A 12,423-nucleotide genomic window follows, 5' to 3' on the forward strand; every position below is an offset into this window, starting at 1 on the left:
GACACTCACACGCTGACAAGATACCCATGCTGTGGATTTGGGTGACAAGAGCAGATGGAAGAAAAAAAAAATAAATCCACCTTCCAGGGTCCTTCAGTTTTAAGGAGAGGAGTTGAGCATGCAGCAGGCCAGCACCACCTTACTGAGAATGACTCCGAAGGCAAGCTGTGAATTAACACCACACATGGGACGGTCAAGTTCCCAAGAACAGCAGTGACACTGCCTCTTGAAGGATTAACGCTGCCTTTTGTACATTTTAAAGGGAATGACAGAGTGATAACCAGCGAGATTCTTTCTTTATCAGTTACTGGCAGGAGGACACTAGCTTCCAAAAAACTGCCATTATGCATAACTAGCTCACACAAAAATCCCCAAATACTAAAAAAAAACCAAAACAAAACACAAAAACCAACCAAAAAAAAACCCCCAAGAGTGGGCATGGGAAACAGTATTTAATTCATTTTATCTCTAAATATTACCTAGTAATAGCCTAAATGAGCAGAGTAAGTAAGAAAAGGCATACACTCAGTCATTTTTAGGGTACCACAGTACATAGGCTTATGTAAAAACTTGCAGCATGAAGTGGCATAGGTGATGTTGGCTGGGTTTTTTTGTTTTGTTTTGTTTGTGGATGGGTGGGGTTTTTTAAACTTCAGTGGCTCCCTTCAGTCTTACAATGGAGGGGCACAATCCCACCTTTCTGAAAGACAGTCTACATCAAAGCAAATGAACGCACATACCCAGGTAGCCACAGACAGCATAAAACACTAACTCAGCATTTCATTTCTTGTTCATATTTTTACAGTTATTTTGCCATTTTAAAAATGTCACATATCGTTTTAAGATGTGAAAGAATATTTGTTAAAAGTTGAAACCTTAGCCTTGGTTAAGCCATAGTCAGAGGAATAATCTTTACCAGAACAGCATTATGTATGTTGAAAGTGTCAGCCAGCAAGTGGCCTTGCTTTATACAGGTATATTCCTTCGAAACAAAGCGTTCCATGTTGTCAAACTGATTTACAAGCAACACACAAGTATTGCTCATCCACACTTTCAATGCAGCTGCTTACAAACAAGAGTCAGAAAACATTCTGTGTCAGCAGACCACGGCTAAAATAAAAGAAGCGAGACACATAAATCAGTGGGCAGAACATAGATGCTCAAACTGGAACTTAACACAGCACGGAAAACCCGTCTTTCTGCTTACAGCCTTGCCCGTGAACAGTCAAAAAGCAAGCATGCAGCATCCATGCTCTCTCTTCGTGATGCCAGCTTACAAATACCGCGAAGCAACTATGAGCTTACATGTCTTCCAAAGCAACTTGCCTTTCTGAAAGGCCAACGTATTTTTTATGGATCTAAAGATGGATTTGTGGCTGTCAAACAATCCATCTGGTTTCTAAAACTGAACAAACACTGTTCTTTAGTTCACCGTGTTTCGTATTAATAGCAAAATAAAATATTTGACTTTGAACTAGACCCATATGCAATCAAGCATGGACAGGTAGACAACATTTGCAACTTTACTGGCATCATGACACAACATTCCGAGTTAGAACATCATGTCATCTAGTCCATCCTCCATAAACTTCTTGTAAATTGCCATAAATTTTGCTACAAACGCTTCAAGATGATAAATGGCTTTGCTGCCCAGTTGCAGGCGGTGTTCATAGAAGGCCGCCATCTGTGCAACTTCTCCTTTCAGTTGTCCATCACAGTTATTTAGAAGTTCTGTCAAGAGGCCCTAAAAGGGGAAAAAATAGGACAGTATTTGAAAAATTATGTATTTTTTGTTAAGAGAACAACCTAATTTCTCTGAAAATAGCCAACCTATGACCAATAGTTCACTCATGAATCCAACAGAAAAGAAATTCAAGCATCATTACACCACCTATTTGACAGAACTAGATTAATGGAACTGTGTCCTTTCAGAACTGTCTTTCAAAATAAAATCCTCATGTCAAAATAGAGGTTACTTATTGTGCTCTTAGATGGAAAAATCTTGTATTAGAACTACTTGTACCTTAATAAAGAACATAAAATTAACCTCATCTCCAAATTCTATAACCTCTATTGCATGCAGGCACATGGCCCTGGGGAGAATTTCTACCAAGATAGCAAGTGTATCAAAATCACTTACTTCCTATCTCAACAACATCGAGCACAAAGAGAAAACAATAAATAACACTGAAAGGCTTTATTTAAAATTTTATATATATGTTTATATTTATGTACATATGTATGTGTAGAGACACACAAGATGCTTTACAACAATACTTCAGTCATTACAAAAACAAAATATGCATTGTTTCAGATCTGAGACAGCAATAAAATCATTGCAAATCCATCTCCATTCAAATGGTCAGGATTAAGTGAGAAGTATCTCTAGAGCATTTCAAGTTTATGAAGAGGGAGTGGGTAGAGAACAACAGTCCTCAAATAGGGTAGTGCAGGATCCACTAGCCTACCGTAAGAAAGGAAGGTTAAAGAAACATCCAGGTACCAAAACTGTCAGAAGGCAGAAATTGGTTAATGTGAAAAGAAATTTATTATCTTGTAATTATGTCTGATGGCAAAGTCCACATAGGCTAAGTTGCAAAGATTGGCTTTAATCTTTGTTCTGCTCTAGTTGACTTCAGCATGCTTTCATCCAGCCTAAAATAAAAACATGCACATCCCATTTGCTTTTTTTCTCCCAAGACTACTGCTATCCTTGAAAATACCTGCTGGTCTAGCATCCTTCAGCAAACCTCTCCGCTAAGACATAGCAAATATTGAACTTAACAACAAAACTTTTAAAAAAGAAAAAAAAAAGTATCAAAATTAGCCCATAAAATACATCTATGCTTCAACACAGAAACTGGCCTGAGAAGTCTTCATGGGGACAAAACATGTCCTCCTTTTTTTCTTTTTTTTGTACTCAGCTTTGATGTTGCTGTTCTGTGATCACAGAACAAGTTTTAGTAAACCATTCAACAGAGGTGTGAACAAGGAAGCCTGCAACAAAAATAAAACTAGACATTTTCCAAATTAGCAAACACAATCTTCCTGCGCCCAAAGTCTACACAACTCAAAACCATAAATATATTTAATATAAGTTTAGGCATGAACCTAACTAAACATCCTAGTATTTATCGACTGAGGATCACAAGAAGTGGATGTTATCTACCAGTGTTTGCAGGAACAAGGTCTTTAATTACTGCTTCAGAGCAATAACCTGGACTATTTTGGTTACTCCAGGGGAAAGAAACACAGGAAAACTATCTTTTGGTCACTCATGTCTATTTAGAAAGGACAGAGCTTTTCATCAATATTTGGGTAATTTGTGATGTTTTGGTGCGGGTGTTTTTTAAACTCAAATTGAGACTGTCATAGCATTAATATTTATAACACATTAAGAGCTAGATAGCTGAATTACCTTCATTATAATCTCAGGAGGAATGCAGTGTGTCAAGAGTTCATAAAGACGTCCACGGACCTCTAAAAGCCTGTTGGAAAGACACCACAAAACATGAGAAGTATGTCCCCAAAGCATGCTAATGAATTTTCACTATTTGTCAAATATGCTGCAAGAAAAAAAGTCAACCCAAGCAATGTTTTTTTCCTGGTTTTGTGTTATTTTAAACCCAAAAGCATTGCACAAGTCAGTCGCAATTCAATGCTACATAGCACCTTTTATTTCAAAACCAAGTTACATATACTCTAGTTACAATGGTCACAGTTAATCTAGAAGCTACAAGGCTATTGGAATTGGTCTCAGGCTTGTCTCCCTTTAACTCATCTTCATATCTAAATTATTATTCATGCTTAAGATTAGTGAGAAGACACCACAAAATTGATTAAGCCACAAGATTTGTTTACACTGTTTTTCCATCTTCATTGTTTACAAGAGGGGGTTAGATGATTACGTGGCAGCAAGTGACAGTTATCAATTCTCAACTTTTGATATCAGGAGGCCAGAGGCTACAAGCATTTAAATTAAATACAAGAATTTAAGTGACATCTCCTGTAATACATGGAACAGACAAAAAGGGTCAGGATGCGTATATGACACTGAGATAAAGGGGGTATCCTCTAATGTGCTTTAAAAAAGGGATGATTTCTCATTTCCAGTTCTTTTACAAAGGTGCATTATGCTAAAGGTGGTGAAATAGAAGGCTTAAATAGAACAAACAAACAAAACAAACACCACCACCCCCAAAACAAAAAGACAGACAGCACAACAGGCAACGAAGCTTATGCTCACTTTTGATTACAAAGCTTCAACAGAGAAAAACCAACAATTGTTTTAGTTCCTGAAGCTCATTCAGCCTCCTCTGGTAATTTTAAAGCTCACTTTGTCTGGCTGCGAAGTACCAGCTCTAGTAGAAATGGCAGAAAATTACATATAACTAAAGATGCCACGTTTTAAAATATAACTTTATTTTTTTTCAGATTCAAAGAGTACACCAAAAACATAATTTATAGCTGCAAGCAAGTGTATTCACCTACCTTTGTGGTGTTTGTTGACTGACAATGGCATTTGCAGTTTCTCTCAAATAAACTTCCCAATCCATCTCAGGAATGTCTTGATCAGCAGTAAAAGGATACCTACATAATAGTAATATTTTTAAAACATTAAAATCAAAGCAAACTGTCGCCTACTCTAACAAGGCCTCAGAAGTAAGTTCATTTATGTGTCTGAGAATATGATTTACATAAATTTTTAGCAGTGACTTACTGTTGTACTCTGCAGGACTCACACATAAGTAGTGCCTTCCGAAGATTCCTGCCAGATTTCTCTGCAAGCCTTTGAGCCAGTTCCTGAGGAAGAGTCAGGCCTTCTTTTTTACACACACTGGACAACACATGGCAGATCTAGGTGGGAAACAGATAGCAGGGAGCGCAACACTTAGCAAACAGTTTAGCACCTAGAGATTCTCCTGTTTGAAACATTTCTGGACCAGAGATGGATCAGTCTTCCATAAGACATGCTTCACAAGTCACCCACCACAAAGAAAAACTAGGTCACTGTGTGGAAATGAAGTATTTCATAAGTCCACAGCAAGAACTTATCTAGTAAGAAGTTTTAAATTACTTATTTTTGCTTCTGTTTCAACATACATCTTCAATGCTGGGAGCAGGCACTCGTACAGCCAGGCATCTGCTTTGAATAGGTCCTATAATTTTTGACATGGAGTTGCAGCACAGGATCAACCTGCAGGTCGCCATGTACTTCTCCATTGTTCTTCGCAAAGCATGCTGAGCGTCTTTAGTGAGTTTGTCGACTTCTGTTAACAGCACCACTGAAAAAGGATTAAAAATAGTGGGGTTTTTTTATTAATATCAAATCTTTCTAAGACAATGAGTACTTTGACATACAAGCAGAAAAAGGCAGCATGGTTCTACACTCAGAAAAACAAAGATTAAGACAACCTGCGTGCCTTTTTGACTGTATAATCTTCTGCTCCTTTACATGAATATAATGTCCTGGAATATCAATTTCTTCAGAGCAGGGCCTGCAGCACTTCAGTGCCAAGAAATAATCCAGGCAGGTATAGAAGCTTTCACTTTGATAATTAGTACAGTAACTTTTTTAAGGAATTTTTAAGTAAGAAATGCAGAAGAATTTATGGCATTAGGACATCCCAAAAAAGCAAAAGTTTCTTGAAGACTCTCCTCAATACATGTTATATTTAAAAGCCAATGTCTTAGCTTGACAAAAGAGTAGTAGAAAGCTGCCTTATTATTGTAGCTGCAGAGCCTTTTCATGGTCTTTCAAAGAAAAAAACATATTTCAAAAATACTTCAGAACAACTAGGAGACACCTAATATGAAGCAGCTAACCTGACCAGCTGCTTTCTGCGGGATCCTCCATAGGCAACTCATAGATGGCTCATTTCAGTACTCCAAATGTCCAGCGAGAGTAGCCTGGAGGAACAATTCATTACATTGTTCCAATGGGAACAAGCCCATTGCTGTTCTCCCATTTCTCTTCTGGTTATATAGGCAGCCTAAGGAGACCCACCAGCTTACCAGATGCTTTGAGGTGTATGGTATGACTGCAACTGTAAGGATCTATATGCCAATAACTGGTAGAGCCAATCAGCATCTAGCAGCTTAGGTAAAATACAGTGTTTCCCAAGAACAGTGAGGAAAACGAGACAAAGTGTTAAATCCATGACCATCTTCAACTAATTTCTGCTCTACTCCATCTGTCAAGATTTCACCTCTCCTTCAATCTCTTGTTATATAGTTCTGATTTTGCTTTCAGTTTAGTCATGGGGAGGAAAAATAAGCCAGCTGTAGCAACACGTCTTGGAAAACTCAATGAAAGCCTTCTTCATTTTCTTACCCAGTGTCCTTCTGTTACATTATGGATAAAATGCTTCTAAAACTTTCTGCCTAAGATACCTCATCCCCCAAAATGCTACAAATAAGCAGCTAACACCTAACTTACACAGTACCATTTGCCATAAGGTTATCCTGCCCATCAACTCAATATTAAGCCTCAGTAGCTCATAACTCAACTACTACTGTAGGTCATTAAACTAACTTACACTGCATTTCAGTGGCAGACTTAAGAAAAAGACAGCACAAATCCCAGCTCCCTCTGTCCAGCCACAGTCATTCAACTACACCCTGCCCTCCTAAGAAACCAACACAAGAGAACCTCATACTGAGTATTTAACCACTCGAGATATTCCCACAGTGGAAGAAAAATGGGGGCTTGTTTAATTTGGGAAAGGATCATGTGCGCCCTTATGCAATATACAGGTACAAACAAAACAGTCAGCTGAAATCTCTGAAAAACAAGTTTAAAACAAACTTTGACTGCTTTTAACTGTTTTCACTCACCTTTAAAATCTCGTTGAGTACTTGTCTCAAGCTGTTGGGATTGTGCTACTGTCTTCAAGAGTTCCTGAATTACTACACGGTCATTGTTTCCTGCATCACTGTACCAGGAGTTTGAATAAAACTTGTTTTAAAACAACAACTTTATACTGCATATAAAATACATCCTCCTAAGCAGCCCCTTGGTCAACTGACTAAACAAGAATGCCAAAGGAACTTAGAAGCTGTTGAGGTTAGAATTAAGCTCAACACACATACTTTGTTGAAAGTTACCTTCCTGATAACAAAAACAACCCAAAGCTTACGCAGGCACAGCTGCATTAGTAGCACTGTATTTGGAAGTAGTGAAACCATTGTCAAATGTTTTATTAACTCTTTAAAATAGAACTTATTTTTCTGGTATGAGAAATCCAAACTTTTGTTACTTGCGATTTGTGCAGACATGCAACGTGAACATTTTCACCCATTATGGAAAGAAAAATTAAGTCTAAGCATATAATAGGACACCTGACTGAAAGGACTTATGTAAACACGCAAGTGTTTTTTTCCCCTGAAAATTAGATGTCATGCTATGAACAACCTATATGCTTAATGTAAACATGAATGGCAGACACAGTGAAGGTTAAAGAGTTACTAGTAAAAAATTGATACTCTGATACTATTACAGCACTGATTGTTAACTTTTTTCCTCTTAGAGGGCAGGAAAACATGGGGAAATACTAGATTTCCTTCCTGCCTCTTCTCCTTACTATCTGCTAGAGTAGCACTGCACAACTTCCTCAGTCCCCAGGTTAGTAGCTCAGCTAGCTTGACTCAAATTTGACAACTACTGGGGACTAACTTGCAAGCTAGATTACTGAAAAAACAAAGAAAAAGAAGGGAAAAAACCCCCACACTTTAGCATCCCCAGACTATCGCCTTCACAGAGGCAGCAGTAGCTCTGCAATACTTCACTGGCAAGCAAATGAAAAAGGCATTTGTCTGTCCTGTTCTAGTCATCACTCAACCAGACCTTCCCCATTCTTGCCAAGGAGAAGGCAGCAGAACGTACAGAAGCACATTAGCTCAACAGTTCACAATCTGCTGAATAGGCTATGCTGACTTTGACTGCAGAGATCTGTCCTTCAGCAAGGGAGCAGACCTGTGATTACAGAGCAAAAAACAAAAAAGCAACACAAAACAAGCCGGTTCTACTTATGAGCTAGGTCAGTTTTTAGAAATGGAAAGCGATTAAAATAGTTTCCTAACATTTAAAGATAAATTATTCTCTGCACTAGCAGAGAACTCAGAGTTATAATTTCATGGTGAAAGATTATCCTTGATATTACGTGACTGCAGCAAACATTCCAGGAAAACAATGAACAAAGGCAGTTACCACACAAACGTTTTGTTTTTGTTGTTCCTTATTTTTTCATTACCCACTTAGGAGAACCCATTTTAAAACACCTACCCAAGCTAGTCAAGTGACCAGCAGACAATGCATTGGAATTCAGACAACATCCTCCTTTTGGAGGAAAAAGAACAGCTCTATCTAATAAAGTTCCATAATAAATTCAATGTCTGCAGAGTCATTCCCAGAAGTTAATTTCCTTTCCCTGTTAGCCATTTATCATGTTCCATGTTAACTCTCAAGATGCACTACATGATTTCACAGTGTTGTAATTCAGTCAAACTTCACAGACTATAGCACAGCACACATAGGTTCACTGTCTGGTCAGACATAAACATGACAATTGCTTGATCACTTAAAGCCTATGAACTAATATATTAAGTCTTAACCAAAACTCAGCACTACCATTATATACAATAACCAATACAGCAGTTCTACATGTTCAGAATTTTTATATTTAAAGTAAACCACAAATATTTCATATGTTTCAAGCTAATAGTACTCTATGGAGAGTCATAGAAGAAGCATTAGCAGTATTAGGTTATCAGAGCAGAAGACTGAACAGTCAGACACTTTGTATGACCAAAATGACATATTCAAACAGCTAATTACCAATAAAAATCTCAGTTTTAATTATTGGGGTCTGTATTAGAACACCAGCAGATATTCACTAATCAATACACAGAGATTAGCTGCAGAACTAGCTTTTAAAGGAGACGTGGTGCATGAGGATGGCTTCTAAAATGCAGAGCAACAACAGAAAAGGTTTAGCAATAAGCACAAAGCTAAAAGTTACTTCAGGATACACATTGTCTTATAATTGCAACCCAGACAACAGAGCCAACATAACCAAAGCCTGCCAGTGCACAATGACATTTACTCTCATGTGATTTAAAGCAACATTAAAGGGTTTCAGGTAACTACAAGTATTTACTTTGGGTCAGTGAACTATCACCAGCAATTTCGCAACTGTCAAAGAAGACATACAGTACACCATTATAGCTTCTGTCGTTTAAGTCAACATCTGACCTCGCTCATGACAGGATTCCCAGTATTTTGTGGTGGTGTTCTTTCCTGTGCTCTATACTCTTTATTTTAAGAGTTACTGGGTAAACCTTGCTTACTTTCAAATCACTTTATTTTTGTATTTGTGAGAGAACTAACAATATGGGGGTGTTGGTTCCAATAAAAGTTCTCAATTTCAACTTAAATGGTTAAATCTATGAATCCAGAACTGTTTCTGTTACCCAGTCTTCAACATCAGCATGTTTATATCTCTGGTTATTATGTCTCTGGTTAAGCAGAACATTACTGTCTTCAGTATACAGCAATCCCAATTTTTGTTCATTTAGAGCTGTTCAATTAAAAATCCTCTCCCTGCTCCCATTTGCAGTCCAAACCCATAAACCATTATCTAATTTGCTCAGGCAATAAATTAGGCAATCAGGCCCTTATATACCCAGGTGGAAAGCACTTTCAATATGACCAGTGGCTTATGTTTGAAGTGGGACATTTTTACTGTATGCTTACCTTGGGTTAACTTCAAGGTGATAATTACTTGCAATGGTGCTAATTTCAATTTTCTTTTTAGAAGGTGCCTACGTAGAAAGCAAGCATACTAAGTTTCAGAAAAAGCGTTCTAAAAATCCGATGCAAAAACTTATCTTACAGATTACAACTGGCTAGGTCACAGACAAACCAAAAGTCTCAGAAATCAAAGAGCTACTGAGACACTAGACTTACTCATCTCCTACCCCCCAATCCCACCTCCAAAGGAGGAGTACAAATACATCATCCAGTCTGTAAAATAGTAACAGCAATGATTATTATAGCAACACATAGTTCATATTACTGCATACTGCAGTTACAGAGTTTGGTAATAGGAAATCTTATTATTGGAAACAGCCATTCAAACTAAGTGATGCTTTGTCCCTCCAAATAAAAGTTTTGGAGCGAAAACCTCTGGACAAGCCTGAAGAAGCTGTTTACCTCTCTTAGCAAAGGATTTCAAGTCTATACTTTGTTTAAAGAAAACACTAGAACTGATATCACCACTGAATTTGGGGCTGGACAGTTAAATATATCCTGTATTTCTGTTATCCAGTCCAAGTATTATATTTGTTCCATTACTGAGAATTAAAAAGCAAGCATTAAACAACCTACTTATCAATAAACCTCAACAACCCCTTGCTGGTTAAGCCTTCCATAACAAGGATTTTGAATGGATAATATAACCTTTTAATAATTAACAATTAAATGCCTAAGACCAAGGCAGATAGAATTTAATTTTTTTTCCACTAATGCTGAAATTGTCACTATGGGCATGAGAAACCAAGTTAAAACTTGTGTACATGCAAAAAGCGGTGCTAATAATTTTAAAACTAAGGATTATTTTCACAGTCAAATGAAATTCTATACATCTAACTGAGAGCGAGTCTATTACAATACATGCTATTGTCCAAACCAATCTGTAAAAAAACCAAACCAAAACCAACAAACAAAGAACAATCAACCAGCCACAGAAAACGTCAAAAAACCCCACATCCTCCCACCCATGAAGACCTAAGGACCAAGAACATCTGGTAAAAGTGTTTGTTCATGTAACCAAACTAGTACGATTAATTACATAAAAGAGCTTGAATCATAGAATCATAGGATGTTTTGGGTTGGAAGGGACCCCTAGAGGTCAGCTAGCCCAACCCCCCTGCAGGAGCAGGGACACCGCTAACTAGATCAGGTTGCTCAGAGCCCCGTCCAACCTGGCCTTGAATGTTTCCAGGTATGGGGCCTCCACCACCTCTCTGGGCAACCCATTCCAGTGTTTCACCACCCTCATTGTAAAGAATTTCTTCCTTATATCCAGTCTAAACCTACCCTGGTTTAGTCTAAAACCATTACCCCTTGTCCTGTCACAGCTGGCCCTACTAAAAAGATTTTCCCCATCTTTCCTATAGGCCCCCTTTAGGTATTGAAAGGCCATAATCAGGTCTCCCCACAGCCTTCTCTTCTCCAGGCTGAAGATACTGAGTGCAAAAAAAAATATATATATTTTTAAAACTCAAATAAATATAAAGGTCTCACAACAGAAACATGTCAATATATAAATGTCCACATTACTTCACAGCAGACTGGAGATTTATTTTTTTACCGTTATACTCTGATGCTCAATCCTCAGTTTTTCCACTCCTGGACCGTATAATTCCCTTAACAAACACATTATTCTTGTCTTTTTTCCAGCTCCTGATGGTCCATACACCAACAGATGAGGAAAGTCACCACACTGAACCTGAACACAAAGCAACATGATTAGTTATCTACAATAATATTTTCCTGATAAGACAGTATTCGTCTTTCCATTCTCACCCAAGTTTACACGAAATGACTTTTTCAGCTCAGTCACAACATAGAATTAGAACTTATTTCCTATAGAACATCATATTCTTCTGAAGACCACATGTAACTCGTTTAACTCCAAACACCTCAGCCCTCAAAAAAAACAAAACAAAACAAAACAAACCCAAAACCCAACAAAGAGCCACCCCAGCATTTACATGCTTTCCAGGGTTTCTAGAGTGACAGCTGCAATAAACACACAGTAAAAAGGATTAACAAAGTTTAAAGCAAATATGCACACAGGGAATTATGTATATATATGCATATTAATAAAATCACTTTGTTATTTCATTTGCAAGCCTTGAACCTGGGCAAACAGGTACCAGATAACCTGTATTTAAATAAAGCTAGGAGCTTGTTTCTTGAAAAGCCAAGAAGCATGACCTGGAGAACATCTGACCAAACCCCACAGTCAGAATTTACATTAGTTAGACATAACAGTCATAGAGAAACACTGAGAAGAGTGAATCAATCCAGCAGCCTAGTGAAATCAGCACATCTGGCTGGGGAAGCAGTCCCTTAACACCCAGTACACAGGCCTGTCTTTTATTCCCAGCTGCTCCCCTTAAAAAAAATCAGTTAAGTTTAAGCAAGCAAGGTAAGCCCTACTCTCAGAGATACTGATCATTCTCAGCCAAAAACCAGCAAGAAGCGCAGATGCCCTCACTCCTGAAAAAGCCAAGCCACCTATTTATTTCCTCGCAGCCTTTTCCTCAGCGCCCGAGCGGGCCACCATGCCAGGGGACCACTTTCCCACCGGCGGCGCCCGGCAGGCAAGCTCCTCCGAAGGGCCTGCACCGAGGGAG

At 38.2% G+C, this 12,423-nt stretch overlaps 1 protein-coding gene across 2 annotated transcripts; it reads right to left on the reverse strand.

Annotated features, from left to right (window-relative positions):
* Window positions 1-415: 415 nt before the first annotated feature.
* On the reverse strand, window positions 416-12,322 carry RFC3 (replication factor C subunit 3). 2 transcript variants are annotated; one of them, XM_035900544.1, is made up of 9 exons: window positions 12,305-12,322; window positions 11,373-11,510; window positions 9,755-9,822; window positions 6,838-6,935; window positions 5,104-5,285; window positions 4,721-4,857; window positions 4,492-4,590; window positions 3,419-3,488; window positions 416-1,744 (listed from the first exon to the last, which is right to left on the reverse strand). In XM_035900544.1, the coding sequence occupies exons 2-9, from the start codon at window positions 11,439-11,441 to the stop codon at window positions 1,553-1,555; spliced, it is 915 nt and encodes a 304-aa protein (XP_035756437.1). In that variant the 5' UTR covers window positions 11,442-11,510; window positions 12,305-12,322; the 3' UTR covers window positions 416-1,552. The 2 variants fall into 2 exon arrangements, with proteins under 2 accessions (XP_035756437.1, XP_035756433.1); XM_035900540.1 differs by lacking the exon at window positions 12,305-12,322 and having other exon boundaries at window positions 11,373-11,702.
* Window positions 12,323-12,423: the final 101 nt, after the last annotated feature.

The sequence above is a fragment of the Egretta garzetta genome, unplaced genomic scaffold, assembly GCF_000687185.1.
Source record: "Egretta garzetta isolate BGI_Z169 unplaced genomic scaffold, ASM68718v1 scaffold40, whole genome shotgun sequence".
Lineage (NCBI taxonomy): Eukaryota > Metazoa > Chordata > Aves > Pelecaniformes > Ardeidae > Egretta > Egretta garzetta.